The sequence below is a fragment of the Gouania willdenowi genome, chromosome 21, assembly GCF_900634775.1.
Source record: "Gouania willdenowi chromosome 21, fGouWil2.1, whole genome shotgun sequence".
Taxonomy (NCBI): Eukaryota; Metazoa; Chordata; class Actinopteri; order Blenniiformes; family Gobiesocidae; genus Gouania; species Gouania willdenowi.
The window spans coordinates 1,078,120-1,099,115 of NC_041064.1; the positions used below are offsets into that span (position 1 = coordinate 1,078,120).

At 41.0% G+C, this 20,996-nt stretch overlaps 1 protein-coding gene across 1 annotated transcript in view; it reads right to left on the reverse strand.

The window, feature by feature from the left end:
* Window positions 1–20,996, reverse strand: part of raph1a (Ras association (RalGDS/AF-6) and pleckstrin homology domains 1a) — a 34,806-nt gene that overhangs the window by 4,506 nt on the left and 9,304 nt on the right. The window contains exons 2-18 of the mRNA XM_028436278.1: window positions 17,827–17,961; window positions 17,652–17,751; window positions 16,711–16,847; window positions 16,378–16,623; window positions 16,142–16,276; window positions 12,397–12,528; window positions 11,795–11,869; window positions 10,364–10,441; window positions 9,926–10,000; window positions 9,749–9,833; window positions 6,248–6,369; window positions 6,100–6,165; window positions 5,493–5,636; window positions 2,332–2,442; window positions 2,157–2,255; window positions 1,404–1,524; window positions 413–534 (exon numbers count right to left, since the gene is read on the reverse strand). Of these exons, the coding sequence (XP_028292079.1) occupies window positions 413–534; window positions 1,404–1,524; window positions 2,157–2,255; window positions 2,332–2,442; window positions 5,493–5,636; window positions 6,100–6,165; window positions 6,248–6,369; window positions 9,749–9,833; window positions 9,926–10,000; window positions 10,364–10,441; window positions 11,795–11,869; window positions 12,397–12,528; window positions 16,142–16,276; window positions 16,378–16,623; window positions 16,711–16,847; window positions 17,652–17,751; window positions 17,827–17,961 (1,983 nt within the window). The remainder of the gene's footprint in view (window positions 1–412; window positions 535–1,403; window positions 1,525–2,156; window positions 2,256–2,331; window positions 2,443–5,492; window positions 5,637–6,099; window positions 6,166–6,247; window positions 6,370–9,748; window positions 9,834–9,925; window positions 10,001–10,363; window positions 10,442–11,794; window positions 11,870–12,396; window positions 12,529–16,141; window positions 16,277–16,377; window positions 16,624–16,710; window positions 16,848–17,651; window positions 17,752–17,826; window positions 17,962–20,996) is intronic.

The window sequence follows — 20,996 nt, forward strand, 5'->3', positions numbered from 1 at the left end:
CTCTGAAACTGAAGATTTGTGTAAAACTTGCTCTATTCAATGGCTGATTACAAAACAACGAAGCAAGCCAGAAACAACTATCTGAAATTCAGATTTCAGATAGTCATAGTAGAAAATATTCTGTGGGTCTTTAAAATCAGTCAAAATGCTCAAAAACGGCTGGTACTGAGGGGGGTAGAAAATTTGAATATTGCTGGCACTGAATGAGTTAAAAATGGGACTACCATCCAGTTTTAGAGCCTGTGTTCGTCCATTTAAAAATCATGTGATTGATGATGTCACACGGCCCCACTGCCTGTAAACATCCCATTGTTTTCTATTGGAGTGAAACATTCAGCCTGATTTATGGATCATTTACTGTGCTCAGAAGGCACATAAAGCAGACTGTGTGTGTGTGTGTTGTGTGTGTTACCTCTCCTTGTGTCCCTCTCCTCCAGGCATCAGAGAAGATGGAGCTGACGACGCTCTGAGAACGGGCGTGGCTTGAAGAGGTCATCTCTGAGACACCGCTGTCTGAGTGGTTTGACTGAGACTCTGCAGAGGAACAGGAAGTGACACGTGTGAGTGTGAGGCTGTGCTGGGTGTGTGCTGATCTCAGAGTGAGGCTAACTGGGGGTTTCCACTGGATACGTCTCCGCTGCGCCATGGCACCAATCCGGTTTTTCCCCGCTGTCCGCTAATCCCCACCGGTTGCGTTTTGAGTGCGCCACGGTGCACTCCGGTTGGACGACTGTGATGTCACGAGACAGAGGAGTTCTCACGATATTTATATAATCACATAAGAACACAGTGAAATGTATGTGTTCTAAACACAACAATAAACAGATAAACAGGTCAGTGTTCCTAACGAAGGAGAACAAGAAGGTTGGACTCTCTGGATTTGTCATAGACACATTTTTTATCAACAGTCAACAGAGAAGAGATAAAACTGCACCATTAAAACATGAACTAAATCAAAGTTGCTGCAGTTTACAGTGAGTTACAGTATGAGAGGAATCAATATAGTAAATATGATTTTGTTGTTATACATTATGATGTTTTGGTGATGTAGTTACTTAAAATATAATCTGAAGTGTTTTACTTTGAAAAGTAACCCAATATTTTATTGCAGAGTACGTGCTTAATTTCCTGTTTAGCTTCATTTGCTCTGTGCTGATTGATGTGTCGTGCTCCGGTGTCTGTCAGAAATAGAAGCCCTGCGTATATCTGGTGGAGGGCACCGGACTGTCGGAGCTGGGAAAGAGCAGACACGCACCGCAGCAGACACGCACCGCAGCAGACACGCACTGCAGCGGACCCGGTGGAAACGAACACATAGACTTAAGTGGAAACCTATCAGCTCCGGTGATGCGGCAGTGACGTAACGCAGCGGAGCCGCATCCAGTGGAAATTGGGGGTAAGACCTGGGAGGCTGGACGAGCTGGATCCAGACTTAATGGATGAAGAAGAGAGAGAGGACCAGTCGTACGCCGCCTCAGATCTCCTCGTGGCTTCCTGGAAGTTGATGTAGAGCTGCTTCCCATACTGACACACACACACACACACACACACACACACACTGTTACATATCATCACAGACGGCGTCTGTCCTCTAGAAACACTTTCTTTCTGAAAGCATGTTGATGAGTCAATGCATGTTGTGTGAGGTGTCTAGAGACGGCTCGTCAAGACCCGCCTTACGGTGCTTCTGATTGGTTTATTATTATGTGATGCCTGCTGTGGTTGGTTAGATTTAGGCACAAGGAGACATGGATTGGTCTGGGATTGGTTATCTCTGTCAGTCAATCAGAGTTACTCAAGCTACGGCAAGTCATGAGGACCAAAGTTCACATTGAATGGGCAAATATAAGCGTGAGAAATGTCAAGTGTGGTGTGTGGTGTGAGAATTGTGTGACTGTCACACAACGCGTGAGGCTTGGCAGCTCTGCCACTACACATGTTTGGTTAGCTTAGCAGATAGCAACCAAAACCATGTGTTTGTATAGCTTAGCACGTAGCCACCCATCCCACATGTTTTTTATAGCTTAGCCAGTCGCTAACCAATATTTATCATTCATCCCCATTTTCAAACCAACATGTCATATATGAATAATAAAATATACATAAAGATAAGCTCCTCCCTTTTTACATACATGTATAGATAAAGAAGCCGTTACCTTGGCGATGCGGATGCTGTTGATCCACTGCTGCAGAGATCTAACATCATCACAGCAGAGATACTTTATGTACTGAGACTTCTTCTGGATCTGAGGGTGCTACACACACACACACATTGAATGGATAAACATTGTGCGTGCGTGTGTGTGCGTGCGTGAGTGTGTGTGTTCGTACCTTCAGCACCATGCAGTAGTCAGTGGGAGCTTTGTATTTGTTCTTGTAATCCTGGCCCAGATAAACATTCACATGATCCAACTGTAGGAAACACACCAGGTCCCTGGAAGCCTACACACACACACACACACACACACACACACACACACACACACACACACACACACACACACACACACACACACACACACACACACACACACACACACACACACACACACACACACACACACACACACACACACACACACACACACAGTGTACTGTATTACAGATGTTAGAGGTAAATAGCAGATATGTAACAATATGAAGCTAATTTGTTTCACTTCTAGAAGAAAGCATGAACATGTGTCCATGGGGGGATTTAGAGAAGCTGAATCTATTTTTAATGGGATCCACGCTCCATTAGCTTGCTTGGTTGCATTAGGCTAATCTAAACTTAATTAGGCTCTTTGACACACTATCGAGAGAACCAAATAAATTCAACATTTGTTACATTCATTTAAATATTAATCATATATCTACATCAAAAGTTTGAGTTTAATCATTGTACATGTTGGTAAGTGCCACAAAATATACACAATCAGATTCATGCTGACGCATGCACCAGGATCACAATGGATATAATCTTCCTGAGAAATAAATTAAAACAAATATATTAATTCATGGTGACTGACTATTAACTGTGTGAGGAACAATTGATGCTAGAACTTCTACCATTTGACACTTTTGCAAAAAACATGACAGTTTTTTTAGGGTAGTAAAATACGTTATAAATACCGCTAACAGCAGCCGTCAACACACACGGAAGTTGATCATAAAAAACGAGGAGCACCAGTAGATTCATTACACCACCTCTAGTTCCACACATGTGCATGTTTTAAAGGGGACATATCATGGTTTTAAATCCTTCCTTTTTACATATAAATCATACAGTTGTGTCTATATAAAGCAGAACTGCAATGCTTGGGTCTGAATTCCTCATTATTATAGCTCCACCCCTTTTCTACCCTTTTCTGATGTGCTTCTGAGAGCAACTCGTTTTGGTGCTGTCTCTTTAAATGCAAATGAGACACTCCATACCCCGCCCCCTCTTCAGGTGACACTCGGTTCAACTCCACCCTGCTCGGCCATTTTTGTAGTTTGATAGAAGAGATACGGCTATGTAGCGGAGCATAAACTTTTTATTCAGAGGTTATTTACAAAATGTCAACAACGTTAGACTTGTCCATCCAGCCTTACATGTTCCAGCCAGAGTCTGACCCAGTGGAGCGAGATGAAAATGAAGATGATGAACCTGCAGAACCCTAACAAGTGAGCTAACACAAGCACCGAGCTAACGCTAGCGCCAAGCTAACGTCACAAAATGCATTTTAATACAGTCTTTTCAAAGACAAAAACGTCAAAATGAAATGACTAATGAAAACTTTAGACTTAAATTAAATCACGTAGGCCATATCATCAAGGATCTAAAACGAGCACACAGCGCTAACATATGAAGACGGTGCAACTGCTAATGCTAACAAAACAATGACAGGGACGTCTTATCACACTTTTTAGCGTTATTTACAGCTTACCGAAGTGCTCTGTTCATCGTCTCCAAAGATAGAAGGAATTGAACCCTCAACCAGACAAAGTCTTTCTGTAAATCCTTCTTTATACTGGTGGAGGTTGATGAAGCAGTCATCATTGAAGTGCTTCACACACACAAAAATGACCTTACCCACAGATGTGGTACATTTCTATAAAAAATAAAACTCAACCAGACACTTTGAAAAGGTTCTGATGCTGGGAGACGGTGTAATGAAGCGTGTGGGTTACTACATCCAACAACCCAACATTTTGACTTATCCTCTCGTAACTTCTGCATCCTGGAGCTTGGACTACAAAATAAAAGCCAGAAATAAAAATGGCGGATTGCTCGAAGTGTTGGACCTGGAGTTGATGAACTAATTTAGCAGTTCTGCTGACGTTATTGTTCAAAAAACGTAATAGAGAATAGAAAAATCAAAACAGATTGAAAAATATGAGCAAAACAGAATATAAAGATATCTACGGAGCATCTGAAGAGACTAATTAGATTTTTTCTGTACTTCTAAACACTGTAAATATACAACAAAATGCATTTAAGGGCTAAAAAAGTGGATTTAGCATCATATGTCCCCTTTAAGTAACATCCATTTTTTGATTTAGATTTATTTATGTATTAATAACATTTCAATTCACCAGTAATGTGACTTATGCGTTGCTTCTTTTATGTCCGAACTGGGAGCAAAACTCCACCCAGTCACCAGTTTATCTGGATACTGTTTGGACCATAACACTGATCAGTAAAGTTCGCAGATATTCACAGATTCAGACTTCCAGCATCAATAACTCTTTAACAAAACATCATCCACACATAAATTACACCTCTGCCATCAGTGTGAGGTGGACAACATGATACAAGATCATTTTATTAAACGTAGCAGAATAAAAGTCCGTCTGTGGGTCCTCTCTGTGTGGTGAGATGAAAACATGAAGCTCTCATCCTAGTTTCCCTTAAAAAACGCTGCTTGTTTGATTTTTGGTTTTTCCGTTTTTCTGTTTCTAAAACCAAAAAACCAACAAATTTATAAAATTTTTCAATTTGGTTTTGAAACGAAAACAACCAAAGAATGAAAGATACATGGATTCATTAGGTTGTCGTTAATAATTTACTATTGTTTACCTTCTTTCTTTCACCCCTGCTGCACACTGTGCACATAAAGCTAAACACCCTAATGCTATTTCACTACATGTCATAAAGTACTATTCAGTAGCATATATGTATAAATATGTCAAACAAACCAGTTGTATCCTTGACTGTCAGTCTTCAACATGTTTAGCATGTTTGTTTACATTATAGCCGTTACTGCTGTGGAGGTTGTGGACCCACCCACTCACAAAAAAGTGATATGCCTCCATATTTATATACGCTTTGATACGCTGTTTGGTGCAGTAGTGTCATGTTTAATGTTGAATACTCTTTATTTATTTATTTTAGCTGTTGGGACGCTAAAGTGTGCAGACTTTGGTGTGCGGCGGAGGCGAGGGGACTGGGTAGATGTTACTCGGAACAGAGTGTTTTTGTGCCCCCCGCAGTTTTCTTCAATACTGCCTCGCGCCGACTCTGCTCCTACCTTAGCCTTGCCCTTAGGTACGTAGTAAATCCCAGACGCTCTCAACAGGAAGTAGCGTTTCTTCCATGACTTCTTTCCATCCTCCTTCAGCCACAGCAGCCCCTCCATCTCAGGGACGGACACAGAGCCGCCCCCAAAACACTCCTACACACACACACACACATTATAATACGCACACACACACACACTATACACAATATAATACGCACACACACACATACACACACACACGCACACACACACACACACTATACACAATATAATGTGTACACACGCACACACACACACACACACAATATAATACGCACACATACGCACACACACGCACACACTATACACAATATAAAATGCACACACACACTATACACAATATAATATGCACACATGCGCACACACACACACTATACACAATATAATATGCACACATGCGCACACACACACTCTATACACAGTATAATATGTACACACGCACACACACACTATACACAACATAATAAGCACACACGCACACACACACTATAGACAATATAATAAGCGCACACACACACACACACACACACGCACACACACACTATAGACAATATAATACGCACACACACACACTGACCTCCAGCAGAGCCTCCTTGTTCCTCTCAGCCATCTCACATGTCTCCTTCCGCCCCAGTAAATAGTTCTGTAGGTCACACAGTACTTTAGTGACCAACAGACGCAGAGCCCCGCCCCCTTTCTCCGCTATTGCTCCGCCCACCACTCACCTGAGGGTTTTTGAACACAGCGTACTTCTCCACACGCTCAGTGAACATCAGCCGGTTCTGACTGTCTCTGGTCCAGTTCAGGAGGTTCTCCACAAGGTTCTCATGATCCTCGAAGATCCGCTCTGCACTCATTATTAATTATTGTTAGCGTAATTATTACTATACTGGTTTATACTGGTTTATACTGGTTTATATTGGTTTATATTGGTTTATATTGGTTTATACTGGTTTGTATTGGTTTATACTGGTTTATACTGGTTTATATTGGTTTATACTGGTTTATACTGGTTTATACTGGTTTATATTGGTTTATATTGGTTTGTACTGGTTTATATTGGTTTATACTGGTTTATACTGGTTTTATATATGGTTTATATTGGTTTATACTGGTTTTATATTGGTTTATACTGGTTTATACTGGTTTATACTGGTTTATACTGTTTTATACTGGTTATACTGGTTTATATTGTTTATTACTGGTTTATATTGGTTTATACTGGTTTATATTGGTTTATACTGGTTTATACTGGTTTATACTGGTTTATATTGGTTTATACTGGTTTATATTGGTTTATACTGGTTTATACTGGTTTATATTGGTTTATACTGGTTTATACTGGTTTATATTGGTTTATACTGGTTTATATTGGTTTATATTGGTTTATACTGGTTTATACTGGTTTATATTGGTTTATACTGGTTTATACTGGTTTATACTGGTTTATACTGGTTTATACTGGTTTATACTGGTTTATACTGGTTTATACTGGTTTACATTGGTTTACATTTGTTTACATTTGTTTACATTTGTTTATACTGGTTTATACTGGTTTACATTGGTTTACATTGGTTTATACTGGTTTATACTGGTTTATACTGGTTTATACTGGTTTATACTGGTTTATATTGGTTTATATTGGTTTATACTGGTTTATACTGGTTTATATTGGTTTATATTGGTTTATATTGGTTTATACTGGTTTATACTGGTTTATACTGGTTTATACTGGTTTATACTGGTTTATATTGGTTTATATTGGTTTATACTGGTTTATACTGGTTTATACTGGTTTATACTGGTTTATATTGGTTTATACTGGTTTATATTGGTTTATACTGGTTTATACTGGTTTATACTGGTTTATACTGGTTTATACTGGTTTATATTGGTTTATACTGGTTTATATTGGTTTATACTGGTTTATACTGGTTTATACTGGTTTATACTGGTTTATACTGGTTTACATTGGTTTACATTTGTTTATATTTGTTTATATTTGTTTATATTGGTTTATATTGGTTTATATTGGTTAATACTGGTTAATACTGGTTAATATTGGTTTATATTGGTTTATACTGGTTTATATTGGTTTATACTGGTTTATACTGGTTTATACTGGTTTATATTGGTTTATACTGATTTATATTGGTTTATACTGGTTTATACTGGTTTATATTTGTTTATATTGGTTTATATTGGTTTATACTGGTTTATATTGGTTTATATTGGTTTATACTGGTTTATACTGGTTTATATTGGTTTATATTGGTTTATATTGGTTTATATTTGTTTATATTGGTTTATATTGGTTTATACTGGTTTGTACTGGTTTGTACTGGTTTATGCTGGTTTATACTGGTTTATATTGGTTTGTACTGGTTTGTACTGGTTTATACTGGTTTATACTGGTTTATACTGATTTATATTGGTTTATACTGGTTTATACTGGTTTATATTTGTTTATATTGGTTTATATTGGTTTATACTGGTTTATATTGGTTTATATTGGTTTATACTGGTTTATACTGGTTTATATTGGTTTATATTGGTTTATACTGGTTTATACTGGTTTATATTGGTTTATACTGGTTTATACTGGTTTATACTGGTTTACATTGGTTTACATTGGTTTACATTGGTTTATATTGGTTTATATTGGTTTACATTGGTTTATATTTGTTTATATTTGTTTATATTTGTTTATATTGGTTTATATTGGTTTATATTGGTTAATACTGGTTAATACTGGTTAATACTGGTTTGTACTGGTTTGTACTGGTTTATACTAGTTTATACTGGTTTATACTGGTTTATATTGGTTGATACTGGTTTAAACTAGTTTATACTGGTTTATACTGGTTTATACTGGTTTGTACTGGTTTGTACTGGTTTATACTGGTTTATATTGGTTAATACTGGTTAATACTGGTTAATACTGGTTAATACTGGTTTATATTGGTTTATATTGGTTTGTACTGGTTTGTACTGGTTTATACTGGTTTATATTGGTTTATACTGGTTTATACTGGTTTATATTGGTTTATACTGGTTTATATTGGTTTATATTGATTTATATTGATTTATACTGGTTTATATTGGTTTATATTGGTTTATATTGGTTTATACTGGTTTATACTGGTTTATATTGGTTTATACTGGTTTATACTGGTTTATATTGGTTTATACTGGTTTATACTGGTTTATACTGGTTTATACTGGTTTATATTGGTTTATATTGGTTTGTACTGGTTTGTACTGGTTTGTACTGGTTTGTACTGGTTTATGCTGGTTTATACTGGTTTATATTGGTTTGTACTGGTTTGTACTGGTTTATACTGGTTTATATTGGTTTATACTGGTTTATACTGGTTTATACTGGTTTATACTGGTTTATACTGGTTTATACTTGTTTATACTTGTTTATACTTGTTTATATTTGTTTATATTGGTTTATACTGGTTTATACTGGTTTATACTGGTTTACACTGGTTTACACTGATTTCCTGGTTAATATTGGTTTATACTGGTTTATATTGGTTTATACTGGTTTATATCGGTTTATACTGGTTAATATTGGTTTATATTGGTTCATACTGGTTTATATTAGTTCATAGTTATAAAGGGTTCTACTGTTTATAATGGTTTTATTCTGGTTTCTACTGGTAGTTCTAGTCAAAGGAAAATGTGTGAATGAAAGCTTCTCCTGCGTCACTTTTCGCTTTGTGTCTCCTTTTGAACACAGAGGTCAGACTTCCTGAAGAAGTGGGTTAGATCACATGCTCCACTGGATGTGTGTGCGTGTGTGTGTAACAGAGGGTTACATCAGGCTCACACACATGCTGAGCACTCTCAGAGGCTGATGCTAAAGGCTAACATGGTTAGCACAGTTAACTGACACTGAGCAGGTCATGGGGATTACGTCACCATGTGTGCATCCCATCAGAAACTGTGTGTGTGTGTGTGTGTGTGTACGCTGAGTTAACAGTGTGATCAGACGCATACGCTCCTAAAACCTCAGAAAGACCACCTCCTATTGATGACCAGCTGGTGTTAAGGTTCATCTGGTCATCAGGTTATCCTGCGACTCATTTTAAGGACATATGATGAGTAACAGCATTACAGCCTCACCAACTATAATGATGACCAGCTGGAGTGATGCACCTGTGTGTGTGTGTGTGTGTGTGTGTGTGTGTGTGTGTGTGTGTGTGTGTGTTACTCACCCATCTGCAGCTCATTAATAGTTTCCACCAAGGACCAGTCTGAACTGAACCCACAGTGAGATTTATCCAACAAACTGTCCAGAACCTGGAGATAAGAATGAGGTTAAAGTAGACATAATCACTGATGCTGCCGACATCCATCCGTATGTCTGTCCATCCAGCATCCATCTATATTACCTGTCTGACCGTCTGTCTCTCGTCCACCATCATGGTCTTGGAGCTCTCATCAGACAGATGTACACGGATCACCAGCTGTTACACGAGCACGCACGCACGCGCCCGCACACACACACACACACACAGACACACACAGGTATGTGTAGTGTGTAGTAAATCCAGGTTGTTAATCCCTCTCATTCTCTGGGATTGGGATTTAACTGTGTGGTCATTACGCTGAGTGCTGTGTGTGTGTGTGTGTGTGTGTGTGTGTGTGTGTGCAACAGCTGTGATTGACCACTGTTTTCATTGTGTCACTGACCTGACCTACAAAACTACGTCAGCTGGACACGTGCCAGACACACACACAAACAGATTGTGTCTGTGTGTTTCTGCATGTGTGTGAAGGTATGCCTGTTGGTGTGTTTTTGTGTGTATCTATGTGTGAGACACACTCACCTTCTTCACCTGAGCCTCTTTGATCTTCTCCAGAGCTACTCTGATGTTGTCGGCCTTCAGTTTGGCGGCCTGCTCCTCCTACACACACACACACGCACACGCACACACACACACACACACACACACACACACACACACACACACACACACACACACACTCGGTCAGTGCAGCTCACACTGGTGTGTGTGTGTGTGTCGTGCACACACACACACACACACACCTGTTTCCTCCAGCAGGAGTTCATCCTACAGGATGGTTTCAGACTCCCAGAATTGGAAGATCTTCCTCCTGCTGCTCCTCATCCTCACGCTCCACAGGAGGAAGAGCAGTTGTGATGATGATGCTGAGTGAAGAGCTCAGCGAAGTAATGAGAGCACGCTCAGAGTGGGGAAGGGGGATGGGCCATTCTTAAGCCCCTCCCCCTGTGCTCCCTCTCACTTTCTCCTGCTCTCTCTCTACAGCGTCTCATATAGGTCTATGTTTTTAATATAGATCAGTCCTTCATCACCGCACCGTACTCACCACAAATGAATGTAGATAACATGGACTGAATGAGAAACACACAGATAGATCTGTTCCTGTCCTCTGTCACAGATGTATATGGAATAGATCTGTTCTAGAACTTAGTCACAGACGTACAAAGAATAGATCTGTTCCTGTCCTTTGTCACAGACAAATAAAGAATACTGTAGATACATACACACACCTCTGCCTAAACTCTAATAATCTGCCTGGATTTAAAAGCCTTTCCTGTTTTAAAACATAAATATGTTTCATTCTTCACTCTCCAATCAGAGCTCTGATAATACATCACATGATGGAGTCCTGGAGCACTATTTGTCATTGAACTATTGCAACAACATTGTTAAAAACTTTCATCAGTTACAGTTAGTTTTTAATTAAATACTATTTCAGCTATTTACTTTCATTGTTACTTTGTTATTTAGTTACAAACTTGTTTATAATTTTACCTATTTATGTAATTACTAACTTGAATTCCAAGGTAATTGCATTGTCACTTTATTGCGCACATAAGTTACATCAGTTTTTTTAACTAAAATACAATGTAGTTTTATTTTAACTATTTCAGTTTTCGTCTCGTAAATGACATTAAAATTTTAGTCAAATAAAACTGTTACAATGTAGTCGACAAAAGTAAAAGTATAATAGTTTGTGTCTTTGAAAATATTTAATCAGTGTTGATCAGTAACCATCAGCAGCTCCACACGAACAAAAACAACAACAACAGGAACAACACAACAACTAAGCGAGTAACTAAGTAAGTCGCTAAATACTTAGGTAACAATATATGTAACTAAATACTTAACTAGGTAACCATGTAAAAAGTAATCTTGAATGATGAGGACGAAGTAAATGGGTCAGTAGTTAAGTAACTAACGAAGTAACTAAGTATCAGGTGATATAGGTACCTGAGTCAGCAGGTGTGGAGGTTTCCCTTCAATGTTCCTGAGGATCAGAGACGTGTGTGTGTCCAGGTAGGAGTGCTGCAACACACACACACACACACACACACACACACACACACACACACACACACACACACACACACACACACACACACACACACACACACACACACACACACACACACACACAGGTCAGCTGACCGTTCCCCGACATTGTCATTGGATCGTCAATCGCTTGATATTATCAAACCTGTCAAATAAATAAATAAAATAAACATTCAGTGTTTTCTTCTGTGATAAAGAATAATTTCTATTGGTCCAAATCTTAAAATTATTCTATCACAGATCAGATCTGATCTCTAATCTGATTGATTTCTATTCACGTGTTTTAAAGCTGATCTCTGGCGTGTGTTTATCCTCAGAGAGAGAGTTTCACCACATGTTAAAGATTAAAAATAAAATCTGGGTCACGCTAACATGAATATATTCATATGATCCACCAATCAGAGCCCTGAGCTCATCCTCTGTGTGTGTGTTTATTCTTCAGTATGAATATGGATGTTGCTTTGATGTTTCCTTTGATGTTTCCTGGTGTTTCCTGGTACCTCTGAGATTTGGGGAGCCCCTCCCTCTGAGTGGAGGACGCTGTCCAACGAGTCCATGGAGGACGCTGAGTTCACTGACACTCCAGACGCAGAGGAGATGGAAGAACGAGAGGAGTGGACAATGGAGCGCATCTACGGACACAGGAAGAGAAAACTCATTAAAATAAGAGCCTGCTCTGAAGCAGGGGAGTTCTTTCATAATATTTTCATGAGATGTCTCACTATTGGATGCACACTCCATCTGCAATTTCTCAATCTGCCAATTCTGATTGGCTGGTGAAACATGTCCGTCCACCTCCTCTAAAAAGAGGAGGTGGACAGACACTCTCCATTCAAACACCTCTCCTCTCTCTCAACAAATCTCAAGTTTTTGCTTTGGGTTCTATCAGCTCAACTGTCCAGCGACGGATCCTTTTAGCTTCCAGTCGACGAACGCTAGTAAGACTGACACATTTTTTGCTTTTGGACCACACCAGGTCGAGAAGAAGCCAGCACTTACCTTGCCTCCGCTTAGTCAAGTGCTGTCCTCTGTTCATCACCGCTCCAAGGTATTGAACTGCCGAGCCTCAGCTCCGGCTGACGGCTCTATTCTGCTCTCACTCTGGTGACTGCCACGCTCCGCACCGCGCCAAGGTCCGAGGCTTTCCGGACGCCAGCACACCAGCTGTCATCTCAGGCCCAGCCTGCCCTCGATGCCTCGGCACTCCTGTGCACATTGGTGCTCCTTGCGGGCGCTCACGCTCCAGTGAACAGCCCAGCTTCAAGCTCCATTCCACCAGTATCCGAGCATCCAGGCGCCAGCATGCCAGCTGTTGTCTCAAACCAATACGCTGTGTTCGACGTCCTTTGATGCTCCGGTACGCGTCCCGCATCCCTGCTAGCACCTGCTAGCCGCCACGTGGTAGCTTCAGGCTAATCCAACTCCAAAGATTTTCTATGGGGTTGAGATCTGGAGACTGGCTAAGCCACTCCAGGATCTTGAAATGCTTCTTACGAAGCCACTCCTTCGTTGCCAGGGCGATGTGTATGTGATCATTGCCGTGCTGAAAGACCCAGCCACGTTTCATCTTCAATGCACATGCTGATGGAAGGAAATTTTCACTCTAAATTTCACGATACATGTCCCCATTCATTCTTTCCTTCTTGTGATCATTTTGACCCCACAGGGTGAGATCTTGCCTGAACCCTCCATTTTCTAATAATTGCTCCCACAGTTGATTTCTTCACACCAAGCTGCTTACCTATTGCAGATCTTCCCAGCCTGGTGCAGGTCTACTATTTAGTTTCTGGTGTCCTTTGACAGCTCTTTGGTCTTGGCCATAGTGGAGTTTGGAGTGTGACTGTTTGAGGTTGTGGACAGGTGTGTTTTATACTGATAACTACGGTGGCTGGGAAGTGTCAGGTGAATGCATTTACAGAAACAAACACAAATGAAAAAAGGTCACAACACGAATGCAAAATGGCCACAACGGAAGAACTGAACCAGAGCGAAAGTGTGAAAAGGCTTATTCTGTTGCTTCTCCCGCACAGGTTCAGGGCAAGTTCTAATTCCTAATATGTGTGAGAATCTCATTCATGTTACTCATAGAAACTGGGTTATGTGAATAACCTCAAGTTTTACTCCGGGTGATTCCTCCCCGCAGAAAGTATGTGCTTTCCGGGGGATACACTAAGGCTACGCAGGCTCCTCTTTCGCTTTGTCTTAAGCCCAAGGGTGTCTGTGCGGTGCAAGTAGGCGGTGACTTCCTCGCTGGGTCAGTGGGGTATCCCCTTGGCTGTATGCCCTAATGGCTGGCTGCTTAGCACCGTTGGAGGTGGTGGCAGGAGCGCACACGCGTAAGTTATTACGTCACCTGTCTGAAAGCAGGTTTCGTGATAAACACGCGATGGAGCATGTCGACCCCAGCATAGGTTTTTATCCTCCTGGGGCTATCCCTACACTCGGTGTCTTTCACAATGCGCCTCTTGGTGGGCCGGGTGAAAGCTTTCAGGGCATGCCTTGTGTTTTTGCATCTGGAAAAATCTGTTCAATTCAGATTATGTCCTCGGTTACCCAGGTTGATGGCATCTGCCATCCCCGTAACCTGCCTTGGTCACCTCCACAGGGAAATATTCCAGCTGTGGAAGACTTTATCTACATGCACGGGGTGATGGTGCCGACACATGGTCCCTGCGGTGTGACCATAACTGTCTGGTGTTCGTCACGCCGGGGTGCGCCAGGGTCACCACGAACTCCTAAACGTGAGGGAATTCCAGCTATGGGTGACCTCACATGGGCTGAGTCCTGTGCGTCATAGTGTACGGAGAGTGTTGATTATGCCAGACTGTGGCGCGGCTCTGCGCCACTGGTGGGCCTCGGGTTTCCTGATGCACAGTGTATCTATGGCACCATTACGTCTCCACAGACAGCGAGGGGCTGTTGGGATGCGGACCTCCTGTGCTCTCACATAAATTATTTGCAGCTCTCAGCAGTGTTACTTTCGCTGATTCACTTCCTTCCATCTCTCGTGGGACATCATCTCCTGGTTAGGACAGACAATACCACGATGTGGCGGGTTGCATCCCATCAGTTGCAGTTGCTGGCATGCAAACTGATCCTGTGGAGTTGTGGTCATCTCCTCTCATTGAGGGCGATGCACGTCCCGGGGATCCTGAACATGGGCGCAGACCAGGGGCGCGCCAATATACAGGGAATGGAGGTTACACCCGCAGGTGGTGAACAGTTATGGGCCCATTACGAACTAGCCAAGGTGGACCTGTTTGCTGTGGGGGAAAACGAGCAGTGAGCGATGTTCTTCTCCCTGCGCAGCACGGATGCTCCCCTCGGCGTAGACGCACTAGTGCACAATTGGCCGCGTGTGCTTCTTTACGCATCCCCCCCATTGGCCCTGATACTTCCCACTCTGTTCAGGATGAGAGAGCACAGCCATGTACTGATCCTGGTGGCTCCACTTTGGCCTTCTATGCACTGGCTGGCGGAGATTTAACAGTTACTGTGTGCTTGTCCCTGACAGCTCCCGCTCCACAGGGACCTGCTGTCGCAGGCAGGGGGCTTGATTTTCCACCTGCACCCAGAGCGACTGGTGCTGTGGGCCTAGCCCCTGAGTGGCTCAATCTGTCAGCTGTGGAACTCTCACAGGATGAGATTTCCACTATACAGAGTGGTCAAGCCTCCTCCACTAGATCTCTTTATGATTGCAAGTGGATGATATTTCAGGGATGGTGTCTCCAGAAGAGCCACACCCTCTTTCAGTGCCCAGTGGGAGTGATTTTGTCATTCCTGCAGGACCTGATTGGCAAGCGCAAAGCCTTTTCCATTGTGAAAAGTGTCTTTGGTGGCGATTGCCTGTGATGTAGACTTTGGGGAAAAACCGGCGAGTCAGCACCCACTGATCTGCCGGTTTATGGAGGGAGAACACAGGCTCCTTCCCATGTCCAGACCACTGGTACCACTGTGGGATCTGGCGGTAGTTCTGGAGTGACTTAAACGTCCCTGGAGGACGGACAGGTTTCACTAGCCGATCAAGTTTGGCAGATTGAGAAAAATGCTTCTGAGAGGCTACAGATGGAGGGTACATCCCATAGTGAGACATCTCACTCATATTACTCATAGACCCGGGGTTATATAAATAACCTAAAGTTTAAGTCCACAGAGTGACGATAATAAAGTAGATTCTGCTGCCCCCCAGTGGACACATGAGGAGCAACAGTGGTTGAATGCTCAAAGGAAGTGGGCGGGGCTTACCTCGTGCTCGCTCACCGTGCCCACTGAGCCCGTGCGCCGGTGTTGGCGCTGAGACGACGCAGGACGTCGCATGGAGGCGGAGCTTAACGAGTGGGAGGAGCTTTGTCTAGCGGCTTCGTCCATACTGAGGGATGCCTGCACCACAGAAGAAGAAACACCACAGGGTTAGAGTTCAGTTTGGGAGCAAAACAAACACACACAGACACAGACAGACACAAACACACACACACACACACCTTTTCTAGCTGAGCTGTGATGTCATCCAGGCTGTAGTTTGAATTCAGGGCTGCTTTACCGTGGTGTCCACTGGGGGCCCTCACACTGTTACCACCTGCAGCACCAGTAGCTGTAGCATTAGCTGTATTAGCTGTAGCATTAGCTGTAGCATTAGCATTAGCAGTAGTATTAGCTGCATTAGCTGCTGCGCCCCCCCCCACAGGCTGATGTCTGCTACTACGTCCTGCAGGAGGTTTCTGACGTACCTGAACACAGAGAGGAGGTTTACTAGGCTGTGTTAAACACATACACATACACACACAGCGTGTGTCAGAGGAGGAGTAAAGTCATACTTTGGCATCGCTCTGACCCGAACGGGTTCCACCCCCTCCTCCTCCAGGTTTGGGGTCTGAACCCAGTTCCTGTTCAATGGAGCAAAGGTCGGCCATGAGAGCGTCCAGGTCCACGTTGTCCCCCTGGTTCAATGCCTCTGCGCACACACACACACACACACACATTAATGTGTAAATATACTGTGTACAGAGGTGAAAGTAATGGATTACAAGTACTTACGTTACTGTAATTTAGGTGCTTTTACAGGTACTTAAATCAGTAACTTTACTCGAACTTAAGTATGTTTTAAAATAAGTAAAGTAATTCATTACATTTCTACACCCAACCATTACGGAGTAAAATATTATTTTTTGTCATCATTTTTTTAACTTCTGTTACATGACACATTGAACATAATCCAAATGTTCTTCTATGGTTCAGGTTATGGTTTATACCGACTATGTTATTACATTACATTACATTACATTATATTATATTATATTATATTATATTATATTATATTATATTACATTATATTATATTATATTATATTACATTATATTATATTATATTGTTACCCACATGGCACATTTAGCATGTTAAAGAGTTCATAAATGTATCTATACTTAGAGCCTGAGAATTTTTTTTAAATTTTGAATCAAATTCATTTTATTTAAAAAATAATTGTACGTTACTTTATATTTGTACTTTCTACATCAGATGTTTACTGTATGTAAGGGAACCATACCAAGATTTATTACCAACAATAAACATGGGGGTGAAAGTAACTAATAACTTTTATGTATAACTTACAATTTCAATCAAGTAACAGTACTTCCACTTGAGTAGGGTATATCAGTACCCTGTGTGTGTGTGTGTGTGTTGTGTGTGTACGTGTGTTTAATGTGTTTAAGTGTGTGTGTTTGTGTAATGTGTGTGTTAAAGTGTGTGTTGTTCTGACCGTTAATGTTGTAGATGGAGAACCTGTAGGAGAAGTTGGCCATGTTGGTTTCCTGTCTGAGAGGAGCTTTCTGACGCATTGGACGCCCATCATCCAGACTCTACACACACACACACACACACACACTACCGTAAGCATCCTCAGCGTCACCACTAACGATGATGATGATGATGACCTGTGTGAGCTTGTCCAGTTCTCCTAACCAGGCTCCAAACATCTTGTCCAGGTCCTGATCATCTTTATCACTGTCCTCCTCTTCATCCTCCTCATCCTCCCTCAGCTCCACCTCCTCATCAGACTGCTGCTCCATCTACACAGTAAAAAAAAAAGAATAAACAAACTATAGATGAGTGTTATATAGTTAGAGATATGCAGTGACGTTCCGTGACCACTAGGGTTGGGTAGGCACGTTGCAAATGGAGACCACCAATGACAATTTCATATGTTTCTGCTGGCAAGTGTTAATTCAATTCAAATTAACTTTATTTGTATAAAGCAATTTCCAACAAAATCATCTCAATGAGCTTATCAAAATATAAAATTCATAATAAGAAAGAAAAAACCCAACAAGATCCACAAGTATTTATCATATAATAAAATCAACATCATAAATACTATTAAAGAAACATAAACATTATTTAATATAGCCTCCATACTCTCCAACAACATATATCTCATGACATGACAGCACATCTGTTGTTTGTGTTGGAAACACAGAAACATGGAGAAAATAACAACAACAACAACTCAGAACATCCTCAGTGAGGAGCATCCACAAAGTCAATCCTTCCTTTTGTTCCATTCACTGTAGAAAATACCAACAATGTTCTGACCTTATCTTTGCTGAAGGTCTGGTAGCTCAGGTGTTGGTCTCCATCTTTTAAAAACTGTCGTTTTTCCTCAAAACAAAGTTTCTTTATCATCTCTAGCGCTGTCATCATGACTGTAGTGTTATCCCGCCCACTAGCTAGAGAACGTAGCAGCAGCGGTCACATGGCATCTATTCACTAATGCACTGTGAACTTACGTATAGCATTTAGCATAGCACGGTTACGGCCAAAGACAGCTCTCTAAGCTGCCTTTGGACGTAAATGGTTTTCATCTTGGGGAACTGACTGAGCATGCACAAACACGTAAAAACACATAATGGGAACAGAGGCAGAGGAGCAACGTGACTTTGGGAGGGGGCGTGGCCTCCCTCTGCCTTACAGCGGAGTGAAAAAAAAAAAAAAAACTGTGCAGCTGTTCCAGGAAATAGCGCTGTTTAGTCATTTGGACTATGAAACGCACAAAATGCTGACACTTTCAAACTTATAGGTACTGTAGGAAAAATAACTAATTTCTAATTATATTATAATAAAAACAAATAATCAAAATATCAATTCACCCTTGGGTAGGCACTGCCTACCTTGCCTACCCTGACGGCACGTCACTGGATATATGTTATATATGTGTGCAAACCTAAGCTTATATATGTGTATGGCTGTGTATGTATATACTGTATGTATATATGCTGTATTTGGTTACATAATGCATGTATATCTATATACTGTACACACTAATGTGTAGATCTATGTGTGTATATTAACCCTGGGGAGTGGGAGATTGTGAGTTGTGATCAAAATTATCTTTTTGTCAATATTGGTTGTTTTGTGTTTTGTCGTCTGTGAAATGTTGCATCTGAAGAGCTTTCCACGAATACATTTAAAACAAGAAGACATAGTCATCAACATCATCGCTAGATTGGTTGTCATTAGAACTCACAACCTTTTCTTAAATGTTCTAAATCTAATAACTTAGAAGTATACATAATATTTGAAAATATCACATCAGAATATAAAATTACTAACTATCTTAAACAGTTTCTAAGAAAAGCTGTCCACCTTGAAGATACCTCAAACAGAGTAAAAAAAACAGAAAAAGGGAAATAACTCTGGAAAAAAACTTTGCTGCTTGTCATTTTCAAACTCATCACGGTATTGATAACCTGAAGCCACACACTTAATATGGTTATCATATCTTTAAATGTTTCTGAGAAAAGCTGTCCCCTTTAATTCAGATGAAGCTCAAACCTTCATCACCCTTCACACTTTGTGGCGGGGGAATAATTACACACACACACACACACACACACACACACACACACACACACACACACACACACACACCTCTTATTGAATGAGAACAGCGCTCCCTGGTGGCTGATAAACTAATCTACAGCACAGGGTCACCATCATACTGAGCAAAGAACAAACACATTAAACATGAATAAAGAGACAAATAAAAGAGTAGAGATAGTCAGAAATAAACGTAGAATTACCAGAAATGTGTGCTAGCTACACACACACACACACACACACACACACACACACACACACACACACACACACACACACACACATACTTTAATGAGAGACTTGGCTTGGATCTAACTGCGGAGCAGCCCCTGGTGTGTGTGACATGGTGCCCTTTAATCCGTGTGTGTGTGTGTGTGTGTGTGTGTGTGCGTGCGTTCACAGAAATGGACCACAGCTGATTACACACTGTCGGTAATTAGTGTTTACTGTGTGGACACCTATAGGGGTAGAACATGTGACCTCTGACACACACACACACACACACACAAAAAAGGTAATTTTTAGCTTCAAAGTGAATCTGCTTTGATGATAAACTAAAAGTGAGATGGTTTCCATGGATACGGGTTGATTTCTTGTTTCCTCCCTAACTGCTCTATGCCCCGCCCTCACTCACTCACAGCTGTGTGTGTGTGTGTGTGTGTCTAATCTCATTGAGCATCTCAACAGCAGTGATACAGTGATTTTAACCTGAAACCGTCAGTGAGAACATTTTCACATGAAGTAACATCAGTCCCATCTTGTTGGGAAACCATTGGGCTGTGCTATTTATGGGAACCGTTTAGATTAGAAAGCATCCTCTAAAGCAGGGCTTCTCAACCTTTGGGCCAGTACCCCATTTGGGGTCGCAAGACACTGGGAGGGGGTCCCCAGATGCCTTTAAGAAACTAAGAATATAATTCAGTTTTAACCTATATTCATCATTTCTCCATCACATTTCAATGGTTTTTCTGCACATTTTTTACTGTAATGTCTGACATGTTGATTATAAATATCAGTAAAACTTTAGTGAGAAACAATCACGTGTTGTGGACTATCATCACCCTGCAATGAGCATGTTCTATTTTCTAAAGATATCTATCTACTTTGTTGTTTTTATTCTTTTTGTTTTTACTATTTTAGTTCTTTTAATGTTTATGCTTTACACATTAATTGCAGATAAATTAAGCACTAAAAACAAATGATGCAGTTAATTGTTTTTTTTGCTCAC